Source organism: Salvelinus fontinalis, chromosome 12 (genome assembly GCF_029448725.1).
Source record: "Salvelinus fontinalis isolate EN_2023a chromosome 12, ASM2944872v1, whole genome shotgun sequence".
NCBI lineage: Eukaryota > Metazoa > Chordata > Actinopteri > Salmoniformes > Salmonidae > Salvelinus > Salvelinus fontinalis.
This window is the reverse complement of record NC_074676.1, coordinates 35946145-35973623: the sequence shown is the minus strand read 5'-3', so window position 1 is coordinate 35973623 and position 27479 is coordinate 35946145. Positions and strand designations below refer to the sequence as shown.

The window sequence follows — 27479 nt, the reverse complement described above, 5'->3', positions numbered from 1 at the left end:
TACACTATAAAATATGAATGATAACCTACATGGGAGAAAAGACATCATACAAATTTGGTGAAAACAAATATTAGCATTGTTAGGATATTGTGGCATTAGCCGTAAAGTTCTGTATGTCTGACTGTTATCCGTCCATCTGTCTGTCCCTCAGACGTGCGCAGCGAGCAGTGCTATATGAAGTGGCACGAGGATGAGTGTGGCGAGCCGCTGCCCGGTCGCTACCGCGTGGACATGTGCTGCTGCTCCGTGGGCTCGGCCTGGGGCATTGACTGTGAGGAGTGTCCCAAGGCGGGCACCCCGGAGTACAAGGCCATCTGCCCCAGAGGACCAGGCTTTGCCAACCGAGGAGACATCCTGACTGGCAGACCCTTCTACAAAGGTAGGTACTAACACTCATTAAATAGTCTTGGTAACACTTTAATTTGCGTTGTGATAATGTAGCATTCACAACATACTCATGAAGCCTTCATGAGTATCACATAAAGAGTCATAATCTTCTGAACACCAGTAGGTATGTTTCTCACGCTAACAGCTTCCGAGTAAAGTCCTACTGCTACACTGATGAGCTACACACAAAACAAGTACACCATTTTGGCCTCACGCCAGCAGTTGCAAACCAACCACAGCATCTAATCTCGTTAACCACTAGGCATTTTTTTAGATTGTGTTGATTAAACAGAACGTACTGGATTCCATCTTGAATCCCAGCGCTAACCGTTGATGTTTGTCCGTTGTGTTGTCCCTCCATAGATGTAAATGAGTGTAAGGTGTTCAACGGCCTGTGCTCCCACGGAACCTGTCGCAACACCATCGGCAGCTTCAAGTGTCGCTGCAGCAGCGGCTTTGCCCTTACCATGGAGGAGAGGAACTGCACAGGTATGGAGAGAAGGGGAGAGAAAGAGAGAGAGAATGATAAGGGGGAGAGAGAGATAATTATGTTTATTCCATAAAAAAGCATTTTAAAATCTGTATGATTAAAGCAGAAATCTATATCTTTAGTAAGTATCCTTGTATATGAATTATAGTTGAAGTCGGAAGTTTACATAGACTTAGGTTGGAGTCATTAAAACTCGTTTTACAACCACTCCACAAATGTCTTGTTAACAAACTATAGTTTTGGCAAGTCGGTTAGGACATCTTCTCTGTGCATTTTTCCAACAATTGTTTACAGACATATTATTTCACTTATAACTCACTGTATCACAATTCAAGTGGGTCAGAAGTTTACATACACTAAGTTGACTGTGCCTTTAAACAGCTTGGAAAATTCCAGAAAACGATGGCATGGCTGTATAAGCTTCTGATAGGCTAATAGACATAATTTGAGTCAATTGGAGGTGCACCTGTGGATGTATTTCAAGGCTTACCTTCAAACTCAGTGCCTCTTTGCTTGACATCATGGGAAAACCAAAAGAAATCAGCCAAGACCTCTGGTTCATCCTTGGGAGCAATTTCCAAACGCATGAAGTTACCACGTTCATCTGTACAAACAATAGTACGCAAGTATAAACACCATGGGACCACGCAGCCGTCATACCGCTCAGGAAGGAGACACGTTTTGTCTTCTAGAGATGAACATACTTTGGTGCGAAAAGTGCAAATCAATGCCAGAACAACAGGAAAGGACCTTGTGAAGATGCTGGAGGAAACCGGTACAAAAGTATCTATATCCACAGTAAAACGAGTCCTATATCGACATAACCTGAAAGCCCCCTCAGCAAGGAAGAAGCCACTGCTCCAAAACCGCCATTAAAAAGCCAGACTACAGTTTGCAACTGCACATGGGGACAAAGATCGTACTTTTTGGAGAAATGTCCTCTGGTGTGATAAAACAAAAATAGAACTGTTTGGCCATAATGACCATCGTTATGTTTGGAGGAAAAAGGGGGAGGCTTGCAAGCCGAAGAACATCATCCCAACCGTGAAGCACGGAGGGACTGGAGGGACTGGTGCACTTCATAAAATAGATGGCATCATGAGGAAGGAAAATTATGTGGATATATTGAAGCAACATCTCAAGACATCAGTCAGGAAGTTAAAGCTTGGTCGCAAATGGGTCTTCCAAATGGACAATGACACCAAGCATACTTCCAAAGTTGTAGCAAAAGGGCCTAAGGACAACAAAGTCAAGGTATTGGAGTGGCCATCACAAAGCCCTGACCTCAATCCTATAGAAAATTTGTTGGTAGAACGGAAAAAGCGTGTGCGAGCAAGGAGGCCTACAAACCTGACTCAGTTACACCAGCTCTGTCAGGAGGAATGGGCCAAAATTCACCGAACTTATTGTGGGAAGCTTGTGGAAGGCTACCTGAAACGTTTGACCCAAGTTAAACAATTTGAAGGCAATGCTACCAAATACTAATTGAGTGTATGTAAACTTTTGACCCACTGGGAATGTAATGAAATAAATAAAAGCTGAAATAAATCATTCTCTCTACTATTATTCTGACATTTCACATTCTTAAAATAAAGTGGTGATCCTAACTGACCAAAGACAGGGAATTTTTACTAGGATTAAATGTCAGAAATTGTGAAAAACTGAGTTTGAATGAATTTGGCTAAGGTGTATGTAAACTTCCAAATTCAACTGGGGCGGCAGGGTAGCCTAGTGGTTAGAGCGTTGGACTAGTAACCGAAAGGTTGCAAGTTCAAATCCCTGAGCTGACAAGGTACAAATCTGTTGTTCTTCCCCTGAACAGGCAGTTAACCCACTGTTCCTAGGCTGTCATTGAAAATAAGAATTTGTTTTTAACTGACTTGCCTGTCTCTACTCCCTCCTCTGTCTCTGTGTCTCAGATATTGATGAATGTCATATCTCTCCGGACCTGTGTGGCTACGGCACCTGCGTGAACACCCCTGGCAGCTTTGAGTGTGAATGCTTTGAGGGCTATGAAAGTGGCTTCATGATGATGAAGAACTGCATGGGTGAGTCATGCCCACAAACAGGCACACACTGCTCTCTAGCTGACTGGAGAGTGGGAGAACTTACTCAGAGATCCTCTGTGCAAGTCATTTTTGACAGCTGACCTCATTGCACTCTGTCCATCTTCCTTCCCCTCTCCCCTGCAGATTTTGATGAGTGTGAGCGGAACCCTCTGCTGTGTCGAGGAGGAACCTGTCTGAACACAGAGGGGAGTTATGAGTGTGAATGTCCCCCCGGACACCAGCTTAGTCCCGATGGTTCCTCCTGCGAAGGTAGGTCATATATCCATCCACATCACACACACACACACACACACACACACACACACACACACACACACACCTAGAATATGAGACACTATACACCACAGTTTTCTTCTTTTTTTTTCTTCATCATCCCAAAGTCATCTGGAATGCATTTTTAAGTTAACCAGACATTAACCCCTTTTTAAAATGTTTTTATTTATTTTACTGTTATTTTACCAGGTAAGTTGACTGAGAACATATTCTCATTTACTGCAACAACCTGGGGAATAGTTACAGGGGAGAGGAAGGGGATGAATGAGCCAACTGTAAACTGGGGATGATTAGGTGACTGTGATGGTATGAGGGACAGCTTCGGAATAGAGCCAGGACACCGGGGTTAACACCCCTACTCCATAAAAGTCATCTCAAGATATTCTACTACTTTCTATGTTGTCTACTGTGGAAGCTAGTTCCTTTGATTTAAGCTGACTGTCATGTCCTCTTTGTGTGTTTCCAGATGTGAACGAGTGCCAGCTGAGTGACAACCTGTGTAAGAACGGCCACTGTGTCAACATGGTGGGGAACTACCAATGCTCCTGTGACACGGGCTACCAGGTTACACCAGACAGACAGGGCTGTGTGGGTGAGTGACCACTGACTGAGACATGTCATCATTTGTCTTTGGGGGGGGGCATACTTCAGTGTATGGAAATACCTGACATAAGTAAGTTACAAAAATGATCATTAACAGACTTTTCTGATAATTTTTTCATATCAGAAAGGCAATATTTGAGTTTTGTTTGTGTGTGTGTGTCTATACTTACCTGTAACCCATCTGATTGCAGATATTGATGAGTGTACCATTATGAACGGAGGCTGTGACACACACTGTACCAACTCAGAGGGCAGTTACGAGTGCAGCTGTAGTGAGGGATACGCTCTCATGCCTGACCTCAGGACCTGCGCTGGTATGTATTTTACTGGGATACACACACACACACACACACACACACACACACACACACACACACACACTCATGGAAAGAAGTCATGTTAACACTCACTCTGTCACACCCGTGTAGATATAGATGAGTGTGAGGACAGCCCTGATATCTGTGATGGAGGCCAGTGCACCAATGTGCCTGGAGAGTACCGCTGTCTCTGCTACGACGGATTCATGGCCTCCATGGACATGAGGACCTGCATCGGTGACTATTCTCTTTCTCCCGCCCTCTTTGTCTCTCTCGCTCTCCCCACCTCTCTCTCTCTCGCTGTATCTCTCTTTATGTCTCTCTCGCTCTCCCCACCTCTCTCTCTCTCGCTGTATCTCTCTCTCTCTCGCTCTCCCCACCTCTCTCTCTCTCGCTGTATCTCTCTCTCTGTCTCTGTTTCTCTCTCTTTTCCTATCTCTCTCTCTCCTCGTTTCTGTCTCTGTCTCGCTCTCTCTCTTTGACCCTGTTAGACAAACTCCTCTGTCCCCTCTCCAAGACCAGTTAACTCATGTTCCTCTGTGTGTGTGTTCCTGTCTGTGTGTCCAGATGTGAATGAGTGTGAGCTGAACCCTAACATCTGTCTACATGGAGATTGTGAGAACACCAAGGGATCCTTCATCTGCCACTGCCAGCTGGGGTACTTTGTTAAGAAGGGCTCCACCGGCTGCACAGGTACAGTACACGCACATGCACACAGACACACAGACACATGCACACAGACACATGCACACAGACACACACACACACACACACACACACACACACACACACACACACACACACACACACACACACACACACACACACACACACACACACACACACACACACACACACACACACAGCACCATGGGCTACACACACATACTGGTAGTAACAGCAAGGATATTACTGTAAAACACTATCTAAACCAGGGTACAGACTGTGAGGTATAAACCAGGGTAGAGACTGTGAGGTATAAACCAGGGTACAGACTGTGAGGTATTAACCAGGGTAGAGACTGTGAGGTATAAACCAGGGTACAGACTGTGAGGTATAAACCAGGGTAGAGACTGTGAGGTATAAACCAGGGTAGAGACTGTGAGGTATAAACCAGGGTACAGACTGTGAGGTATAAACCAGGGTAGAGACTGTGAGGTATAAACCAGGGTACAGACTGTGAGGTATAAACCAGGGTAGAGACTGTGAGGTATAAACCAGGGTACAGACTGTGAGGTATAAACCAGGGTAGAGACTGTGAGGTATAAACCAGGGTACAGACAGAAGGAGAGAGGAACTAACATATTTTCCTCTATTGATCTCTCTCTTATTTCTTCCAGATATCGATGAGTGTGAGATTGGGGCTCACAACTGTGACATGCATGCTGCCTGTCTCAACGTTCCCGGGAGCTTCAAGTGTCGCTGTCGTGACGGATGGGTGGGAGACGGCATCCAGTGTGTAGGTGAGTACACTATAGTGCTGGCCTGGGAAAAAAACGAATTCCTCTGTTCAGCTCTCTATGACCAGGAGATGTGACCACTAGGCGGCAGGTAGCCTAGCAGTTAGAGTGTTGGGCCAGTAACTGAAAGGTTGCTAGTTTGAATCCCAGAGCCGACGAGGTGAAAAATATGCCAATGTGCCCTTGAGGAAGGCACTTAACCCTAATTTCTCCAGGGTCTCCATTGATAATGGCTGACCCTGACTGTGACCCCACTCTTGTTTGACCCTTCTCTCTCCCCATAGACGTGGATGAGTGTTCCACTGAGGAGCACAACTGCAATCTCAATGCAGACTGTGTCAACACCCCCGGCTCCTACCGCTGTGCCTGCAAGGATGGCTTCAACGGGGACGGCTTCTCCTGTTCAGATATGGATGAGTGTGCTGACAACGTGAACCTGTGTGAGAACGGCCAGTGTCTGAACGCTCCGGGGGGCTACCGCTGCGAGTGTGAGATGGGCTTCACCCCCACCGAGGACAGCAAGGCTTGCCAGGGTCAGAATGACACACTCTTCTTTTTCACCCTGTGATTCATTTTATCACCATAGATCCTGACTGATCCTCTCTGTGTTTTCATTCGGTAGATATTGACGAATGTAACTTCCAGAACATCTGTGTGTTTGGAACGTGTCAGAATCTACCGGGGATGTTCCGGTGTGTGTGCGACGACGGATACGAGCTGGACCGCAGCGGAGGAAACTGCACTGGTGAGAAACACACACCCTCTACCACACACTGACAACTCTGCCACAGCATCACTCTATACCAGCCCAATCTGGCATCCCACATATTAACAAGGGTCTTTCTGCTTCCTCAAGTCCTTTCACAGTCTGAGAGCATAGCTTTCATCGAGTGTATGTGTTGTGTTAAAGTGTTTGTGTGTGACTATGTGTGTTATTTAGTGTTGGTCATAAAGTGTGTGTTTCTGGCTCTGTGCGTGTGTGTTCCAGACATTAACGAGTGTGCGGACCCTGTGAACTGCATCAATGGCTTGTGTGTGAACACACCCGGAAGCTACCTGTGTAACTGCCCTCCTGACTTCGAGCTCAACCCTACTGGAGTGGGCTGTGTGGGTAAGTACTAGACAACTGGCATCAGAGCAATGCTAATGTCTCGTAGCCATGGAGATGAAGACACCTCAGACAATGAATGATTGGCAGAAGGTGTTGATGGGTGTAAGTGTAACAATAGTTTCTTTCCCTCCTCTCAGACACGCGAGTGGGCAACTGTTTCCTGGATACGTTGGCTCGCGGCGACGGGGGCATCTCCTGCAGCGCTGAGATCGGCGTGGGCGTCACCCGCGCCTCCTGCTGCTGCTCCCTGGGAGGAGCCTGGGGAAACCCCTGTGAACTCTGCCCCCCAATCAACTCCAGTACGTACAATAAAGCTTGGTCGAACCAAAACATGACAGACATTTTCTTTTTGAAAAATACGGGGGAAAACCTATCTGAGCTAATCGTGCCCAATTCCACTTGTGCTTTTGAGGGTATGTTGTGCTAGTTTGATGTTTCATGGTATTTTTTGGTCTATAGCTGAGTACAAGACACTGTGTCCTGGAGGAGAGGGCTTCAGACCCAACCCCATCACTGTCATCCTAGAAGGTAAGACATCCTCTCTGTCCTATTCTTCTACTCGTCCTGATCTTATTATTCCTCTGTTTGCATTGGAGTATGTCCCAACAAACTAAACCGGACTCTCTCTGCTCCACAAGACATTGATGAGTGTCAGGAGCTGCCAGGCCTGTGCCAGGGTGGTAACTGTGTCAACACCTTCGGCAGCTTCCAGTGCGAGTGCCCTGCAGGCTACTACCTCAACGAGGAGACACGCATCTGCGAGGGTAAGAGGGCAAAGGTCGCAGAGGGGTCAGATGTCAATACTGTCTGTAAGAGGGGTAGCTGTTATGTCTGTACTGTCTGTAAGTTGGGTACTTATTCAGTACTGTACAGTTAGAGGGGTATTATGTAGGTACTGTGGGTAACTGTCTATATTGTCTGTTTGTGTGTGTCTAGATATCGATGAGTGCACAGCCCACATTGGAATCTGTGGCCCTGGTACCTGCTACAACACCTTGGGGAACTATACCTGCGTGTGTCCTCCTGAGTACATGCAGGTCAACGGAGGAAACAACTGCATGGGTGAGTCAGACCACACTGGGTGGTGCATATACAGTACTGTATATATGTGAATAAACAGTTTACTAATGGTTTATAAACTATAATGGATTCTAAACAGTTATTGAGTTGTGTATTTATGGTGAGTCATTCTCAACTCTCTCTGGTGACATCACAGATATGAGGAAGAGTGTGTGTTACCGCAACTTTAACGACACGTGTGAGAACGAGCTGTCGTTCAACATGACCAAGAAGATGTGCTGCTGTGCCTACAACGTGGGCAAGGCCTGGAACAAGCCCTGTGAAGCCTGCCCTACCCCTGCCACCTGTGAGTTGGAACACACGCAGACATATTATCTCCAACACTTTCAGTACAGCCCCTTAATATGTTCTTAATATGGTCTTAATATGTTCTTAATATGGTCTTAATATGTTCTTAATATGTTCTTAATATGGTCTTAATATGGTCTTAATATGTTCTTAATATGGTCTTAATATGGTCTTAATATGTTCTTAATATGGTCTTAATATGTTCTTAATATGGTCTTAATATGTTCTTAATATGGTCTTAATATGTTCTTGGTGCATAAGTTCACATTGTTTTGTCCTCTCCCACAGCGGAGTACCAGTTACTGTGTGGGAACCAGGCTCCTGGGTTCATCATAGATATCCACACAGGCAAGCCCATCGGTAAGGTCATGAGGTCATCAAATCAAATCAAATCAAATTTTATTAGTCACATACACATGGTTAGCAGATGTTAATGCGAGTGTAGCGAAATGCTTGTGCTTCTAGTTCCGACAATGCAGTAATAACCAACAAGTAATCTAACCTAACAATTCCGGTCATGAGGTCAAATAGGTCATAATGGCCTACTGCTTGCTCAACACAAACTGATCAATATTGTCGTCATTATTGTAATTTTATGGTACCACTATGTCTGTGTCTATTGTAAATTGTGCTTTTGAAGACTTACTTGAGTAGAAAGGGGCTTTGTGAGTGAAAGAGTAGCTAACATAGCATGATGTTTCTGTATTGTTCTGCAGATATTGATGAGTGTCGAGAGATCCCGGGGATATGTGCAAACGGAGTGTGTATCAACCAGATAGGAAGCTTCCGCTGTGAATGTCCCATGGGTTTCAGCTATAACAATATACTGCTCATCTGTGAAGGTAAGTCTCAGACACACACGCAACTACTCACACACATACTCACACACATACTCACACTCAGTCTATATATAATCTCTGACATACAAAACCATCGCTTACATTTAGCAGACACTCTTATCCAGAGAGATTTACAGGAGCAATTAGGGTTAAGTGCCTTGCTCAAGGGCACATGAAGAGATTTTTCACCTAGTCGGCTTGGATTCAAACCAGCAACCTTGTCACTGTTCTGTTTGGTCCTCCTCAGCTTCTGAATGACTTCACACTGGGCTTTTACTAGACAGTTATGACCACTGTGACTGACGGTTGCCCGCTCTTGTTTTTCTTCCCTCCAGATATTGACGAGTGTAACAGTGGAGACAACCTGTGCCAACGCAACGCCAACTGTATCAACATCCCAGGGAGCTACCGCTGCGAGTGCTCGCCAGGCTTCAAGCTGTCCCCCAGCGGGGCCTGTGTGGGTGAGTCCAGACTCTGTGCCCAGAGGCAGCAGGAATTTACCATCTCAGAACAATAGGGGGTTGGAGGGAATATGTTAATGGTTAATGAGTGACGTGTACTACAGTGATTTTCCCTGTTGAGAGGTAATTGTATGAGAGTTAGATGGTGTATTAGACAATGGGAAAACACTGAGATTCGGTGCCTTTTGAGGTCTGAATTTGTCAGAAAAAAAGTTTGATTTCACCTAATTTTAACATTCTGTCATAAAGAGAATGCTAAAATGAAAAAGGTTAAATCAATATTTTAGTAAGTGCCTAGCCCTTCCTATTAACAGCCCCTGTCAGCCCTTATATGTTGAAAATGGCAGATTTTGTCATCGATAAGCACCTTAATTGGAACGCAGTGGCTGTACAGTAACATGCTATACATGACGTCAGAGCTTAGTGGCTGTACAGTAACATGCTATACATGACGTCAGAGCTTAGTGGCTGTACAGTAACATGCTATACATGACGTCAGAGCTTAGTGGCTGTACAGTAACATGCTATACATGACGTCAGACCTCAGGTTCTCCGCTTCACAACGCTGTAAATGTTTTGACTGACAGCTGTTATAAACTTGAGCACCTGCCGTGACAAGAAGATGCCCCATTCCTCCTGCTAATTGGGCTACTTTTGCACATTTGTTATTGTCTGAGTGAGGGAAATGCTGTAAATGGAGAGAAGTCGATGTGATCTGAAAGATGAGATGTTGGGTATTATATTAAATACCACTTTGATGTCATACAAGTAAACCACACACCCATGAGTCCAAATGTGCAGTTCAAATTTCCATATTTTAAAACTCATGTCATTTACAGTATCAACATTTATGATGTCTATGTTTGATCCAAAGTTACAAGGATGACATGAGTTATACCCTGGGTTGTCCTGAACATAATGAGCCTTTGTCTGTCATATTGTGAACAAAATTAGCCACGGAACATACACTTGAATGCACTCATGACTGCATTCTATGCATACCAAAATTACAATCTGTTTGTCTGAAGTGCTTTTTGAAAGCCTAACACTATAATATCGTATTTTATAACTTAGTTGGCCATGTTTTCAATAGAATAAGCTTTCAAGTGATGCCCACCTGACCCAGATTGGGATTTATAATGGACCGTTTTTGGATTGCGTGAACAACAACAGTAATTTTGTGATGTTGGGGATTCAGGGCTGTGTTCCAAACAAAAAACTACAAATGTGCTTGCTTCAGTTCCTCAACGGCAAAGCTAGGAGAGCTCAAAAAAGCACCTTATAGTTGAAGTCTCTTTCTTTGAGTAATAAGAGTGGAGACACCAGATTTAAGGGGGGCCAAGAATTTAGATCTTAACAGGTTGACCGTAACAGGGTTGAGGATTCTTTGATCTAAATCAGCCATAAATCCCCTTGTGACAGGAGGAATAATGGAAGCTTGTTGTGTGCAACAGGGAGTGGCAATTTCATTTTTATTGTTAAAACATTTCTAGCCTGTCTATCTATGGGTAACAGGGTTGACATGTTTTGCTCGACCCGCTCAGTTTTCCACCACAAAACACCAGAAAATGTGCAAAAAGAATAACCTGCTTTTACACTATGATTTTACTATTAGGGGTTCTATTTTCCGCTGGCGTGGAGCCAGCGCAATTGTCAAACGCACACTAGTTTGCGATTTCGACCTGTTTAAGATGGCGCTTTTCTGTATTTGAATCCTAGCGCTGGGATTGGAAATGTACCTGTCTTATATGATCTGGCTTGCGCTAGGTGTGAGGGGTGGCAAAACGTGCCAAAGTGCCAATTTCAGGCAGTGCTGTTGGGTTATTTAAGACCAACCAAAAGCTGGTCTTAGTGGTAACCTGGTTGGTTATAGCATGGATTTTGACAGCGGAAGCGCGGCCTATCCAGCCGTGACGCACAGTGCCCATACGCTCATGGAACAAGAGAGATGTTCTTTTTGTGCCCGTAAACCTTGTATTAAGAAACATAAAAAACAATTGTTTTTTTCCCATTTCATTTGTTCACAAACCAAGCAGAGCCTCCCCTCCTGTCAATGAAGGCAGTTTTTTTCCTGCCCAATGCATTTGCCAAGTAGTCAACACTATCATAAAGGGTTTGGCTCCTGAGACCGCTTTGAATCAAATCTTAATCACCAAAGCTTTCATCACCAAAGATCAAGTTTGGAAGCATCCCCTTTTAATAAACTGTATCAATCCACAATGGACTAGGAAGGTAATATTCGGTGCCCCCATGTAGCCGAATTGGAGTTGATGACAACGCAAAGACCGTCAATAACTTACAGAACTTGAGACAACGACATGCAGTATTAAGCCATGAAACTCGTTGATTGGCCAGTGAGTGGCCAAGCCCTCGTCACACCTATAATTGATTTATTCATAAAAACCCAGCCCTTTCGCGTCACCGCCAGCTATTGCGCTCATAATTCCTGCAATGAAAATAGCTAAAATGTTTCTGACACACCCCCGGATCTATAGCCCTATCATCAGCGCTTAGATTTACCATTGGGTTAGGTTTGTTAATATAATAGAACCTTAAATGTCCAATGTTTCTTTTGATAAACAATAAAATAATAGTTTCACCATATTAAAATGAGAGTTCACATAACAGGGTTGACCTTAAAATGAGAGTTCACGTAACAGGGTTGACCTTAAAATGAGGGACAGACGTACATTTATCACTAATCACATGAAAAAAAATAATTATCTTTAGAAATGACTTTGTCAAAGCAACAAAATAACTAGGGATTTACAAAGATGGTGAAAACTTGGAGAAATGTTGGGGTTAAAGTGGATTAAAATCTTCCTAGAAGTCAATGCTGAATTTTGGCACTTTAGCAAACCAGATGTATTGAATTCTCCATGTGGTCTATATTAAAGGGAGCTTCAATATATAACATGCTTTTAAAATTCAATATTGGTGCTGAATTTCTACTTAAAATATCAAAGTGAATGACCCATGTAATGTATTTCCCCGAGTACGTTAGTTAATGCTGGAGCTGCCTTCTTGGCCTGGTCTCCCTTGGAAAACCGATTATTGATCTCCATGGAACTTCCTAGTTAGATAATTTATTACAAATTAAGTAAAAAGTGTGTATGATATATGAATCAATGAATCTTCTCTTCCTAATGTGTGTAGACCGTAACGAGTGCCAGGAGATCCCTAACGTGTGTAGCCACGGAGAGTGTATCGACACCCAGGGCAGCTACCGCTGTCTCTGTCACAACGGATTCAAGGCTACCGCCGACCAGACCATGTGCATGGGTAAGTAAAGAGTCCCAGTAAACTAAATAGTCTTACAATAGCAGACACAGTAGATCCTCTATAGTTTGGTTTCAATGAACTCATCTCAGTCTCACCTGGTCTCTCTCCATCTCAGATATTGATGAGTGTGACAGACAGCCGTGTGGGAACGGAACCTGTAAGAACACGGTGGGCTCCTACAACTGTCTCTGCTTCTCTGGCTTCGAGCTCACGCACAATAATGACTGCATGGGTACGTACTCGATCACATCCCAGCGCACATCTTTGAAAATAATTATATTACCACCCTTTAGGAATAATTCAGGCTAAATGTTAAAAGGAACACTTTCAATTGTGTAAAGGAGAAATGTTTGAAGCATATTTTGAATGATTAGATGAAATCAAACTATCTCTATTCACTTTCCAGACATTGATGAGTGCAGTGCGTTGGTGGGTCAGGTGTGTAGGAATGGCCAGTGTATCAACGACCTGGGCTCCTTCCAGTGTCTCTGTCAGGAAGGCTACGAACTCACCCTAGACGGAAAGAACTGTGTTGGTAAGTCAAGTCAACTTCCAGGCAGACCAGGGGCAAATACATATTCTTTGTCAAAGAATTTAAAATACTTGACCCACGCTTGCATTAGTTTGCCCTGTACAATGGAACCAATGGAATAGTGCAAACTCCAAAAAAGTGCAAACTCCAAGCTAAATCAAGTATTTGTTTTAATGTATGTCTGATCCTGCGTTGGTGTGTGTGAGCTGTAGGGTATTTCTAGTGAGGAGTGTACCGCTGTCGTTTGTCAGATATCAATGAATGTGTAAGTCTTCCTGGGACCTGCTCTCCTGGCATCTGTCAGAACCTGGACGGATCCTTCCGCTGTATCTGCCCAGCTGGATACGAGGTCCAGAACGACCAGTGTATAGGTAGGAGTCTCCTTCACGCACACACACACACACACACACACACACACACACACACACACACACACACACACACACACACACACACACACACACACACACACACACACACACACACACACACACACACACACACACACACACACACACACACACAGGACCACCACAAGGAACATGACTCCATGACTTCTGTACATACTGATCCCACCTGCTCACACAGCTAGAGCCATAATATGCTCACAACTACACATCAGGGTGTCAATGACCATCCATCTGGTCCAACACACACACATACGTAACGGCCGTATAGCCTTGTGCACTGTTGGGGTGACACGTTTATACACACACATATACACCATCTGGCCTTGGAGTTTGAAACTCATCCCCTCTCCCTCCTGTCATCCCTCTTCTCCTCCCTCTCTACTCCCAGATATCAACGAGTGTGAGGTGGAGCCAAATATCTGCCAGTTTGGTACATGCACCAACACCCCAGGAAGCTTCCAGTGTATCTGCCAGAATGGCTTCGTTCTGTCTGACAATGGACGCCGCTGCTTTGGTGAGGGAGAGAACCCTGCAAGTAGTCACTAAATGGTTATGTTAGAGAGTACAATTATGGAAATATAGTCTCAGATTTGTTAGTCACAGCACTTGTGTTCTTTCTAGTGTGGCCAAAAAGTAATAACTTTTTTTATACTGTCTCAGCCTCACTGGTGGTAGTCAATTGTTTACTCTCCTCCTGACTTGGTTGTTTGCAACCCCTGCAGATACTAGAGAGAGCTTCTGCTTCACCCGCTTTGAGTCTAGCAAGTGTTCTGTACCCAAAGCCTTCAACACCACCAAGGCCAAGTGCTGCTGCAGCAAGATGCCAGGCGAGGGCTGGGGAGACCCCTGCGAGCTGTGCCCACGTGAGAGCGAGGGTGAGTCACACACACGACACGTTCCACACACACACACAATACTTTTCCAGTCAATGTAGTGATAAAAATGCATTCTTCAACTCAAGCCAGTTGATATGAGCTAAACCAAAATGATCCTGTCTTGTTATCAGTCCGTAGATCTAACCTCTGACCTCTGTCTCCTTGTGTCTCCAGCGGCCTTTGACAGCCTGTGTCCCTACGGCCATGGAGCCTTGCCTGGACGAGGGGACGCCCGTGAGGGTGAGTGACAGACTGGGCCACCCCTCAACTGCATCAGCTCTTTGATGACCCCATGCCAAAACTCTCTGGTCAATAAACTGTCCTCATCTGCCTTTCTGTAGATATGAATGAGTGTCTGGACAACCCAGGCGTCTGTCAGAACGGTGTCTGTATCAACACGGATGGATCGTTCCGCTGCGAGTGTCCCTTCGGGTACAACCTGGACTACACCGGGGTCAACTGTGTTGGTGAGCTGATCCCTATTGGGGGATGAAGATTTTTTTAAATCTTTATTTTAGCAGGGGGTCCTATTGAGACCAATGTCTATTTTACAAGGGAGTCCTGCATTTACACAATTGACAAATACAACATAATACAACTATACAAAATTACAAAATACACTTAAGAGAAACAATCACATTCCTCAGCAAAGAGGTCCCCAATCAACAATTTGAACTGCCCGAGAGGCACCGGTACATCTAGTTGTAGGGAACTCTGTAGATTGATCCATACATGGGATGCAAAGAAACTCAAATCTGATTTACCTAACAAAGAGGTCTCCAGAGTTAGCCATCCCTGAGACCGGGTATGGTAACATGTACGTCTAAAGGTTAGCAATGATGTTAGCTAGGTACTGCAGAAGTTTTTGTAAGAGAGCCTTATACATAAAAAGGTATCAATGAATCAACCTACGTGACTTCACTGATGGCCAGCCAATTTTCTGATACAGAATGCAGTGATGTGTACTGAACCTGTCGCCTGTAATAAACTGTAGTGCACTGTGATAAACTGAATCTAAAGGCTTTAATGTAGTGGCAGCTGAATTCATATAGATGATATCACCATAGTCTAGAACTGGGAAGATCGTAATGATTTGCTTTCTGCTATTTAACGAGAAGCATGAGCTATTTCTATACAAGAAGTCCATTTTTATTCTCAACTTATTAACTAACTCATCAATATCTTTTTAAAAGACAACTTTTCGTCTATCCAGATGACCAGATATTAATAAGCAGGGACATAATTAATGTGGGCACCATCCAAAGTACATATGCCTAAATCATCAGATAAATGTTTAAATGTTCTGGAAAACAACATACACTTAGTTTCAACTGCATTCAGCACCAATTTCAGTTCAACAAAGATTTTCTGTAAAGAAATGAATGCAGACTGTAGCTCAGAAAGAGCCTGGTCAACCGTGGGGGTGTCCACTTACACGACAGTCATCAGCCTACAAGTGCAGGTTACAATTTTTTACAGATAAACCGATGATGTTGATGATTACATTTACTGTCCTTCAAGAGGACATTCTTGTCAGAGGTCATAATACCTGAGGCCAAATTAATTAACATTACTGCCCTCTCCCCCTCCTTCCTCTTCCTCCCCTCCTACCTCTCCCCCTCCTTCCTCTTCCTCCCCTCCTCCCTCTCCCACCCCAGACACTGATGAGTGCTCTATAGGGAACCCCTGTGGTAACGGGACCTGTACTAACGTGTTGGGAGGCTTTGAGTGCTCCTGTCATGAAGGCTTCGAACCCGGACCTATGATGACCTGTGAAGGTATTTGACATCATATAAACACTGACCTTTGACCTTTCACTTAACGTTATACATGGAAAATTACAAATGCTTATGATATACCATCAAATCAAAATTATATTAGTCACATGCGCCGAATACAACAGGTGTAGACAGGTGTGAAATGCTTACTTACATGCCCCTAACCAACAATGCAGTTTAAAAAATATGATTAAGAAATAAAAGGAACAAATATTTAAAGAACAGCAGTAAAATAACAATAGCGAGGCTATATACAGGAGGTACCAGTACAGAGTCAATCTACGGGGGCACCAGTTTTTCAAGGTAATATGTGCATGTAGGTATTAAAGTGACTATGCATAGATAATAACTGAGAGTAGCAGCGGTGTAAAAGAGGGGGGATATGCAACTGGTCTGGGTAGCCATTTGATTAGATGTTCAGGAGTCTTATGGCTTGGGTGTAGAAGCTGTTTAGAAGCCTCTTGGACCTAGACTTGGCGCTCTGGTACCGCTTGCCATGCGGTAGCAGAGAGAACAGTCTATGACTAGGGTGGCTGGAGTCTTTGACAAGAGACTCCAGATTCTACAATTTGTCTTGTATGATAGAATGCTCATGTACTCATCTCTCTCCCTTTCTCTCTTTCCCTCTCTCTCTCTCGCTCTCTCTCTCCCCAGATATCAACGAGTGTTCTCTGAACCCCCTGCTGTGTGCCTTCCGCTGTGTCAATACTTTTGGTTCGTACGAGTGCATGTGTCCCTCGGGCTACGTGCTGCGAGACGACCACCGGATGTGCAGAGGTGAGGGGACGCGCCATAACCTACCTCCACACAGGAGTCTCTCTCTCTCTCTCCCTCTCTCTCTCTCTCTTTCTCTCACCCACTCTCTCAATATCTCTAACTCTCACTACTTCTCTCACTCTCTCTATATATATATACAGTATATCACTATCTTTCACTCTCTATATCTCACTCTATATCTCTCTATATATATATTTCACTCTATATCTTTCTATATATATATATCACTCTCTATCTCTCACTCTTCATCTCTCACTCTCTCTATTTCTCACTCTCTATATCTCACTCTCTATCTCTCTCTATCTCTCACTCTCTCCGTCTTTCTCTCTCCAGACCAGGATGAGTGTTCAGAGGGGCTGGATGACTGTGAGTCCAAGGGCATGTCCTGTAAGAACCTGATTGGCACCTTTATGTGTATCTGCCCCCTTGGCATGCAGCGCAGACCTGACGGAGAGGGCTGCATGGGTGAGTCATACACACACACACACACACATATACACACAAAGACACACACACTGCAGGAGAGAAGTAGGCCACTTCTTGAAAATGATTACATTTTATTTCACACTCGTCTTCTCTCATCTTCTCCCCTCTTCTCCTTCGCCCCCTCTCTTCTCTCTCATCTTCCTCTCCTCTCATCTTTCATCCTCCTCCCCCTGGCAGACCTGAATGAGTGTCGTGCAAAGCCTGGCATCTGTAAGAACGGGCGCTGTGAGAACACAGTGGGAAGCTACCGCTGTGTGTGCAATGAGGGCTTCCAGCCCAGCTCCACCGGAACGGAGTGTATCGGTGAGCATATCACCTCAAAGGATTCTGCAGAAGGATGCACAACCCATCCATGCAATTTCAATGGAACCACATCAAAACAAAATAATGAAAGAATGAATCACCCCTTCCACACACACATTTGATATACAGCTCCTGCATATTGCTGACTCATCTCTCTCTCCTCCCTCCACCCATACAGATAACCGACAGGGCTTCTGTTTCACCGAGGTGCTCCAGACTATGTGTCAGCAGGGCTCCACCAACAGGAACAGTGTCACCAAATCTGAGTGCTGCTGCAACCTCGGACGTGGCTGGGGACCCCAGTGTGAGCTCTGCCCTCTGCCTGGCACAGTGCAGTACAAGAGAATGTGCCCACTGGGACCCGGGTACACCACCGACGGCAGAGGTTAGAGAGGGGAGAGGATGTGAGAATGGGTTGAGGAAGGGTGATAGTAAATGTTAAAGGAGATAGGGATGTGTGTGTGTGTGTTTGTCTAACCTCCTTGCCTACTGTTGTTGCAGACATCAATGAGTGCACAGTGATGCCAAACCTGTGTAAGAACGGCCAGTGCATCAACACCATCGGATCGTTCCGCTGCCACTGCAACGTGGGTTATACCACCGACTTCACCGGCACCTCCTGCATTGGTATGACCCATCTCTCTCTCTTACTGGGCCTTGGACCAAACCATCCTGCCCCGGGGTAGAAATGGCCCTCATTCTGATCATATTACTTACTACTGTTTCCTGTTGTTTTTTCAGATATGGATGAGTGTTCCGCATCTCCCAAGCCCTGTAACTTCCTGTGTAAGAACACAGAGGGCAGCTACCTGTGCTCCTGCCCCAGAGGATACACCATGCAGCCTGACGGAAAGACCTGCAAAGGTGGGTCAAATCAAATCTAATATTATTTGTCACATGCTTCTTAAACAACAGGTGTAGACTAACAGTGAAATGCTTACTTACGGGCCCTTTGTCAACAATGTAAAAAGAAAAAAATTGAAATAATAGAAAAATGCTAACACTAGAAAAGTTAGAAGCTGTTCGGGGTCCTGTTGGTTCCAGACTTGGTGCATCGGTACCGCTTGCCATGCGGTAGCAGAAAGAACAGTCTATGACTTGGTTGGCTGGAGCCTGCTATAGAGGTCCTGGATGGCAGGGAGCTTGGCCCTAGTGATGTCCCGGGCCGTACACACTACCATCTGTTGTGCCTATCAGTCGGACGCCAAGCAGTTGCCATACCAGGCGGTGATGCAGCCAGTCAAGATGCTCTCAATGGTGCCGCTGTAGAACTTTTTGAGGATCTGTGGGCCCATGCCAAATCTTTGTCCAGGATGTCCAGGATCCAGTTGCAGGGGGAGGTGTTCAGTCCTAGGGACCTGAGCTTAGTGATGAGGTTGGAGGGCACTATGGTGTTGAACACTGAACTGTAGTCAATGAACAGCATTCTCACATAGGTGTTCCCCTTGTCCAGGTGGGAGAGGGCAGTGTGGAGTGGAGTAAAGATTGCATCATCTGTGGATCTGTTGGGGCGGTATGCCAATTGGAGTGGGTCCAGGGTGTCTGGGATGATGGTGTTGATGTCAGCCATGACCAGCCTTTCAAAGCATTTCATGGCTACAGATGTGAATGTTACGAGGCGATAGTCATTTAAACAGGTTACCTTGGCGTTCTTGGGCACAGGGGCTTTGGTGGTCTGCTTGAAACATTAAGTCAGGGAAAATGTTAGTGATGACACTTGCCAGCTGGTCAGGGCATGCTCTGAGTACACATCCTGGTATTCCGTCTGGCCCCACGGCCTTGTGAATGTTGACCTCTTTAAAGGTCTTACTCACATCGGCTACGGAGAGCGGGATCACACAGTCATCCAGGGCAGCTGGTGCTCTAATGCATGGTTCGGTGTTGCTTTTCATGAAGCGAACATATAAGACATTCAGCTCGTCTGGTAGGCTCGCAATATATTAACAAATCCATATTTTTACCCCTCAATTCCAGATCTGGATGAGTGTTCCACCAAGCAGCACAACTGTCAGTTCCTGTGTGTCAACACCATCGGAGGGTTTACATGCAAGTGTCCTGCAGGCTTCACCCAGCACCAGACCGCCTGCATCGGTGAGTGGCCATGAACAAGATACACACTTTGTTTTGGACAATTCTACTACCTAGAAAGGTTAAAGGACCCTTAGACTTAGAGCTGGTAGTTCCCCTAAGCACCTCACTTGCACTTAATTTGAACCCAACATTTTTTGGGAATGAAATCTCATGAATGTGTATCTTCATCTCTCGTAGACAACAATGAGTGTAATGGGCAAAACAGTGTGTGTGGCTCCAGAGCCTCCTGTGTCAACACTCCCGGCAGCTTCAACTGTGACTGTGGGAAAGGCTTTTCTCTGGACACCACTGGTTTGGAGTGTGAAGGTAAGGATCCAACACACAAGCATGCATGCATGCAGACACACACACACACTCCCTGCCATAAGCACACACTCACACACTCCCCGCCATAAGCAGAAACACACACTCCCCGCCATAAGCAGACACACACACTCCCCACCATAAGCAGACACACACACTCCCCACCATAAGCAGAAACACACACTCCCCACCATAAGCAGACACACACACTCCCCACCATAAGCAGACACACACACTCCCCACCATAAGCAGACACACACACTCCCCACCATAAGCAGACACACACACTCCCCACCATAAGCAGACACACACACTCCCCGCCATAAGCAGAAACACACACTCCCCGCCATAAGCAGACACACACACTCCCCGCCATAAGCACACACTCACACACTCCCCGCCATAAGCAGACACACACACTCCCCGCCATAAGCAGACACACACTCCCCGCCATAAGCACACACTCACTCCCCGCCATAAGCAGACACATACACTCCACTCCCCGCCATAAGCACACACATACACTCCCCGCCATAACCAGACACACACACTCCCCGCCATAAGCAGACACATACACTCCACTCCCCGCCATAAGCACACACATACACTCCCCGCCATAACCAGACACACACACTCCCCGCCATAAGCAGACACACACACTCCCCGCCATAACCAGACACACACACTCCCCGCCATAAGCAGACACACACACTCCCCGCCATAAGCACACACACACACTCCCCGCCATAAGCACACACATACACTCCACTCCCCGCCATAAGCACACACATACACATACACTCCCCGCCATAAGCAGACACACACACTCCCCGCCATAAGCACACACACACACTCCCCGCCATAACCAGACACACACACTCCCTGCCATAAGCAGACACACATACACATACACTCCCCGCCATAAGCACACACACACACTCCCCACCATAAGCAGACACATACACTCCCCGCCATAAGCACACACATGCACTCCCCGCCATAAGCAGACTCACATACTCCCCGCCATAAGCACACACACACTCCCCGCCATAAGCAGACACACACTCCCCGCCATAAGCACACACATACACTCCCCGCCATAAGCAGACACACACACTCCCCGCCATAAGCAGACACACACTCCCCGCCATAAGCACACACACACACTCCCCGCCATAAGCACACACACACACTCCCCGCCATAAGCACACACATACACTCCACCAACTTTTGCAAGTTTTAACCCAAAATGCCTTATGGAATGTCTAACTTCCCCATGTCTATGACCTCTCCTTCAGATGTGGATGAGTGTGGTAGTAACCATCGCTGTCAGCACGGCTGTCAGAACATGATGGGAGGTTTCCGCTGTGGCTGTCCTCAGGGCTATGTGCAACACTACCAGTGGAACCAGTGTGTGGGTGAGTGGGACAGACGGACACCAGTCACAAGACCAGTCACTTACTTAAACACTTTTTGCTTCAAGGGGTGCATACGGCCACAAGATATGTCACTGCCCAGTATTGAGACACAGGAGCTGTCCTCTATGTGTGTCATAATCTCAATTCAGGACCTAATTTACCAAGTATCTGCATCAATCAACTAAATCTGATACCGTGTGCACATCATGCTTAGGCTTGTATTTTACTCATTTTGATCCATCAATCTATCTTTCTCTCTTTCTTTCTCTCTGTAGATGAGAACGAGTGTTCGGGTGTGTCTGTGTGTGGCTCGGCCTCCTGCTACAACACCCTGGGCAGCTTTAAGTGTGTGTGTCCATCCGGTTTTGACTTTGAGCTGGGAGGGGGTGGGTGCCAGGATGTCAATGAGTGTTCCATGGGCAGTAACCCCTGCAGCTTCGGCTGCTCCAACACAGACGGAGGATACCTGTGTGGCTGTCCTGGAGGGTACTACAGGGCTGGACAGGGGTGAGTGGATGGGAGACTTAGCCTTACATTGACTGACTGACTGACTTACACCAGGGTTTCCCCAATGGGTTGTGGCTGATTCCTTATGGCTCAACTTGGATTTAAAGATTTAAGATTTAAAAAAAATCTAAAATATCTTAAAGACTTCAAAAGTTTTAGGTTGGTCACAGCACAAAAATGTCTTTGGAACCTCATACAACACAACACTGTTTATACAGGCACACTTATTTTCTCCACAAGAAAGAGTATCTCTTCGTGTTAAGGAATGTGTTCTACTGTGAGTTCTACTGTGAGTCCTGACTTCTCTCTCTCTTTCTGTTGTCTCCCCAGTCATTGTATTTCAGGTCAGGGCTTCCAGGACCAGTTTAGCTCAGAGGGAGATGATGAGGACAGTTTGTCTCCAGAGGCCTGCTACGAATGTAAGATCAACGGAGACGTCGGCAAGAAGGGCCGACACAGACGTCACGCTGCTAGAGACAACGACCTCAAGGTGCTATTGCTACTCTCTTTCCTCTTCTCTTTTTCTGCTATTTTGAAGTCTCTCACTCCTTCTCAAATCTACAGGTTATAAATGTGTATGTTGTGTGTATGTATGTTTTTTGTTATGTTGCTATGTGCTGACCCTCTCCTCCCTCATCTCCCCAGGAGGTGAGCATGGCCAGCCTAGACACCCAGGAGTCCATCCCCATGAACCTGAGCCTGGCCTCGCTGCACAACAAGGAGCCCCTGCTGGAGCTGCTGCCCGCCCTGGAGCCCCTGGAGCACCATGTGCGCTACGTCATCACCCACGGCAACCAGGGCGAACACTTCCGCCTGCTGGAGCGTCACAATGGGAAGAGCGTGCTGAGGTTGGGCAGGAAGCCACCTCCCCCTGGCTCCTACCGCTTGGAGATCGCTAGTCTGCCCCTGTTCGGACCGCGGCGCCTCCGACAGCTGGAGGATGAACATGACAGCGACTACCTGCTGGGAGAGATAGGAGATGCCCTGCGCATCAAGCTGCACGTCCACCTGAACTGAGCTGCAAGCACTCCAACCCTCCCTAACCTCCTTCCTTCCCGCCCCTGGACTAACCTTATAATGACCCCTCTGATCTTTGACCTTAACCCCAGGACCATCCAACAAATTGGGGTAGGGTGCTTTGAAAGACTGAGTCAACCAGCCCAACCACCACTTTTTAATTGTCAAGTATTTTATTTTGTTACCCTGACTACCCACACACCGCCTTGCCCTCCTTACTGTATCTACCCACCCCAGACCCACCCCTCCTATAGATGTAAGATCTTAATTTGAGCCAGTTTGCTACAGCAGGAAAATAGTTATACAGCAACAGGAAATGTGTATTATTATGTGGATTATAATTAATGGGCATTTTTGTAGGGGTTGATAATGTTTTTGTTAGGGCAAATCAAGTCTGAAATTTCAAATTGGAAATTGATATACTATCAAATATACTACAAGTTTGCATTTCCTGCTGTGCAGGAACATTTCCAGCAACAAAGGAGTGATCAAATTAAGATCCTACATCTGTATTCTACTTGGAGAACGAGTGGAGGAGATTACAGAAAGGTGTGCAGTGCTTGGACCACAAACCCCTGCCATTTTAGATTTTACACGCAAAATGGCTGACGAGAATCGATTCATGCCTTCGAATCCATGAACCTCTGGAATGAAGTAGAAATGGAAGAAGATGCACAAAAAAGCTGAAAATTGTTGAAATGCTAAAGAATGTGCTATAAAGTGTGTGTGGGGGGGGGGTAGGACAATCTGAGCGTGTGTAGGACAATCTTATGATGATGTGGAAAGGTAAGAACCACTGATTTGCAAAAAGAGATATAAGGGTATGTGTTGGTGAATGGTGGTCCAAGCAGTCCCTCGCCTGTCTGTAATCTCTGTGACATCACAACACTGGGGATAGAGGTCATGCTTCGCCCTACTCAGTATTCTGTGTCATTTAATGTATTGTGCTGTCAAAAAACTTCACACGAAGGACTGCAACATTTACACATGTCAGGTTTAACAGTAATGTAGAGTTGGTCATCATGCATAGTATACAACTCTAGGAGTAAATCACCATCGGTAAGCAGGGACCTTCTGGTGTGATGGCATGTGCTGCCGGCCCGCGTTCTGTTACCTCAATGTGTCTCACTCATGTCCTCCATTCACCATACAACGCTGTTGTAATGCTGCCTCCGGCCAGGAGAGGGCCACACTGTCCCTCAGCATGAACCATGTCCAGTGTCTCAGAGACAGAAGAGGAGGTAGAGGCCGCCCCTAATCACTGGTCCAGGATCAGATATTGTTTTATCTCCCTAATGGTTAAAGTGGGAATCGCGGGTAGGGTACTCTGATCCTAGCTCAGTGGTTAGGGGTGATTACTACCTCAAGTCCTCTCTCCAAAAGACTGCCAAGACATTGTACTAGTGGTTTTATATCATGCACTGAAACTGCTCTTTGAATTTAATCAGGGAGATTTTGCTTAGAAACGCAGCAAACAGGTCCTGAGGGATTCGGCTTTAGTCAGAACTTTATTTTGAAGCTTTTCTGAGAGTTGGCATTCTGACTGGTAGTGGGAACTTATTGGATGGCTGAACCAACTGCAGCCCATAGAGAAACATAGCTGGAGACTAAACATACTGTAACAACCTCAATGGTACATAACAACGTTACCACAACAGACAGGTAACGTTTGGGATTTTTACAGAACACACATAAATGCGGGCACAAACACACAGGTGAACACCAAAACTCACTGAAAACAAGCATCCATCAGCTCACAATTCTTTTTTTCTCAGAGAAAAAGGTGCTAAATAATTCCGTCTCTTACATGATGTACAAAAAAAATAGCAAAAACTGTCATTCTTACTAGGTTTTATGTTTCATGTTTGTCTGTCTTTTGTAATGTCTTAATGCTGAAAACCAATATTATCGAACTTGCTTCTTGAAAATGTAATTGTATATTTTTAAGTGAAATGTAGATGTTTTTTATGTTGTTTTTAAAAGCGTCAAGGCTGCCCAAGATTGAATGCCTTAAAGTGCTGGTGGCTTTGTTTGCACAGAACAGAAAAGATCAAATCAAATCCTAGAGTGGCATCCATTTTGTGATCATGCAGTAGATTAGAACACTGTACCTATCATTGTCCTTTTCAGCTCATACTGTAGTCTCTGAGCTCATAATGCAGTCGGTTAGTGGGTGCGGATTGCCAGTAGCCTGATCCCAGATCAGTTTGTGCAACAACCATAGCACAAACAGATCTGGGATCTGGTTGGATTGAGTGTCAGAGACCAAAACACACTGCTATAGTAGCATTCCCACTCTACAGTTTGTCTCTCTATAGTGATGTTGACACTGTAACAAGCCTATAGGATCAATGCAAACTCAACATGGCCATCTATCGCTCACTCTGGCAGTGAGTGTCCCTAGCCCTGTTTATACCTGCCGCTAACATACATCCTTAGTCCCGATCTCGTCCCGATCCTGTCCTGATCTTGTGCCGATCTTGCCCGTTTACACTTATAATATCTGATTAAAATCAGTTCACAATGTGTCTTTTGAATCACCTGTCTAAAATGTGGGCCCAATCAGAATGAGGACAAGATCAGAACAAAGGACGCATGTTAGAACCAGGTATAAACGTGGCTTCTGTCTAGTAACCTATCTCTGATGCTCAACTATGATTTTGCTCTCTGAACATCCAAGGTTACTGCACTGTTCCCACAGCCTGGGCTATATTTATGCATAACCATTTTTCGAACATGGGAACATTGTATACTTTATCTTTTTTTTGTCTGTCCATTATTTTATTTGCCAATACATGTTAAGAAAATAATGTGCGTGTGCGTACTGTATCTCAGCTTCAGTGTCAAACTTGAACTTCACTGGTATCGCTCAATCGGTCAGTTCTGATTTGAATTTGAGGGGGAAAAGAACTTGAATGTCATTTCTTTAGAGGTGCTCAGGAGGGTGTAGAGAACACAGACAGACTCAACACCTGGAGCTCTCTCTGAAACCAGCTGATGGTTTCCATGACAATCATTGAGCCATACCATACCTCTAACTGGGGCAAAACTGAACATCCCTGACAAACTAGTGTTTTCTCATTTTCCAAACTCTTATTTTATGCTGGAACGAATCTAACATTAATTGGGTGTACACATGTGTGATCTGTCAAATCTGAGTGATTCTCCTCATTTTGTAAACTTTTGTCAGTGACATTTAATGGCAATAAAAGTATTGTGGGTTATATTTTTAAAGGATTGTCTTGGAGTTTCATTTTCCAGCTCGGTGAATGTCCCATTAACGCATTGTTAAGGTGATTAAAGTGAGTTAATGTGCTGATATGTTTTATCGATTTTACAGGAAGAGTTATCGGTAACTGCCAAAATAAAGGAAACACCAACAAAGTGTCTTAATAGGGCATTGGGCCACCACAAGCTGCCAAAACAGCTTTAATGCATCTTGGCATAGATTCTACAAGTGTCTGACTGGGCATTTTTATACATGACCCTAAGCATGATGGGATATTAATTGCTTAATTAACTCAGGAATCACACCTGTGTGGAAGCACCTGATTTCAATATACCTTGTATCCCTCATTTACTCACCTGTTTCCTTTATTTTGTCAATTACCTGTATCTACCCACTCCAACCGTTCACCCCCACAGGAAATTGAAAAAACGAATTAAAGAACCCCATTTTATTTCACAGAATGAAACTGCGTAGCAAAAACAAAGCCGTTAGGAAATATATCTACTTACAAATCTTTAAAACGCAAGCAAAGCTGCCTGCTCTGCCTCCCCTCGTCCCAAGACCTGGCTACCTGAAGAATCACAGTCCAACGATAAGATTGAGAGAGCTACAAACCACAGAAAACACTAGCACAAGGAAACTCCAAATTTGAGTCGGAATACAAAAATAAAGTATTTCTGGTCTTTCTAAAAGTCGCAGTTGTAGAGTTAATGTTTTCACCAAGCTTGGCAGGGTGGCTAAAGCCAACAGGTCAACCAAACAATATGTAGATATAGATAGTAAATATATGGCTTTGTTTCAGTTATACAGACACAAAACCCACTAATAATATTTCTATGAAGAGAAAATCACCAGTTTGGTTTCTTAAAGAGGTGACTGCATCTGTAAACACAGTTGTAATATAATAATAATCTGTCAGAGAATAATATTGGTTAAAAAGGTCATAACTGCTGAATATACTGTAACAAATCATCAACTGGAGGTGCAGAAACAGGTGAGATGTAAATACTGCAAGATACTATTATGTCTAGGTTTATTCTGTAGTTAGGAGATCTTGTTTGTAATCCCAGATCACAGGATGTTTGAAATGGCT

At 45.1% G+C, this 27479-nt stretch overlaps 1 protein-coding gene across 1 annotated transcript in view; it reads left to right on the top strand.

The window, feature by feature from the left end:
• The window catches only part of LOC129867260 (fibrillin-2-like), a 107490-nt gene extending 81099 nt beyond the window's left edge, over nucleotides 1–26391 (top strand). The window contains exons 24-64 of the mRNA XM_055940549.1: nucleotides 152–379; nucleotides 751–876; nucleotides 2797–2925; nucleotides 3070–3195; nucleotides 3686–3811; nucleotides 4014–4136; nucleotides 4251–4376; nucleotides 4707–4832; nucleotides 5480–5602; nucleotides 5884–6132; nucleotides 6222–6344; nucleotides 6588–6710; nucleotides 6848–7009; nucleotides 7170–7238; nucleotides 7349–7474; nucleotides 7647–7772; nucleotides 7927–8076; nucleotides 8367–8438; nucleotides 8795–8920; nucleotides 9253–9378; nucleotides 12535–12660; nucleotides 12776–12892; nucleotides 13067–13195; nucleotides 13444–13563; nucleotides 13991–14116; nucleotides 14325–14477; nucleotides 14652–14717; nucleotides 14819–14944; nucleotides 16136–16255; nucleotides 16910–17032; nucleotides 17366–17497; nucleotides 17696–17821; nucleotides 18000–18206; nucleotides 18323–18448; nucleotides 18563–18685; nucleotides 19796–19912; nucleotides 20090–20218; nucleotides 21514–21633; nucleotides 21909–22140; nucleotides 22471–22630; nucleotides 22786–26391. Coding sequence (XP_055796524.1) covers nucleotides 152–379; nucleotides 751–876; nucleotides 2797–2925; nucleotides 3070–3195; nucleotides 3686–3811; nucleotides 4014–4136; nucleotides 4251–4376; nucleotides 4707–4832; nucleotides 5480–5602; nucleotides 5884–6132; nucleotides 6222–6344; nucleotides 6588–6710; nucleotides 6848–7009; nucleotides 7170–7238; nucleotides 7349–7474; nucleotides 7647–7772; nucleotides 7927–8076; nucleotides 8367–8438; nucleotides 8795–8920; nucleotides 9253–9378; nucleotides 12535–12660; nucleotides 12776–12892; nucleotides 13067–13195; nucleotides 13444–13563; nucleotides 13991–14116; nucleotides 14325–14477; nucleotides 14652–14717; nucleotides 14819–14944; nucleotides 16136–16255; nucleotides 16910–17032; nucleotides 17366–17497; nucleotides 17696–17821; nucleotides 18000–18206; nucleotides 18323–18448; nucleotides 18563–18685; nucleotides 19796–19912; nucleotides 20090–20218; nucleotides 21514–21633; nucleotides 21909–22140; nucleotides 22471–22630; nucleotides 22786–23157 — 5735 coding nt within the window. The 3' untranslated portion in view covers nucleotides 23158–26391. The remainder of the gene's footprint in view (nucleotides 1–151; nucleotides 380–750; nucleotides 877–2796; nucleotides 2926–3069; nucleotides 3196–3685; nucleotides 3812–4013; nucleotides 4137–4250; nucleotides 4377–4706; nucleotides 4833–5479; nucleotides 5603–5883; nucleotides 6133–6221; nucleotides 6345–6587; nucleotides 6711–6847; nucleotides 7010–7169; nucleotides 7239–7348; nucleotides 7475–7646; nucleotides 7773–7926; nucleotides 8077–8366; nucleotides 8439–8794; nucleotides 8921–9252; nucleotides 9379–12534; nucleotides 12661–12775; nucleotides 12893–13066; nucleotides 13196–13443; nucleotides 13564–13990; nucleotides 14117–14324; nucleotides 14478–14651; nucleotides 14718–14818; nucleotides 14945–16135; nucleotides 16256–16909; nucleotides 17033–17365; nucleotides 17498–17695; nucleotides 17822–17999; nucleotides 18207–18322; nucleotides 18449–18562; nucleotides 18686–19795; nucleotides 19913–20089; nucleotides 20219–21513; nucleotides 21634–21908; nucleotides 22141–22470; nucleotides 22631–22785) is intronic.
• The last annotated feature ends 1088 nt before the right edge of the window (nucleotides 26392–27479 follow it).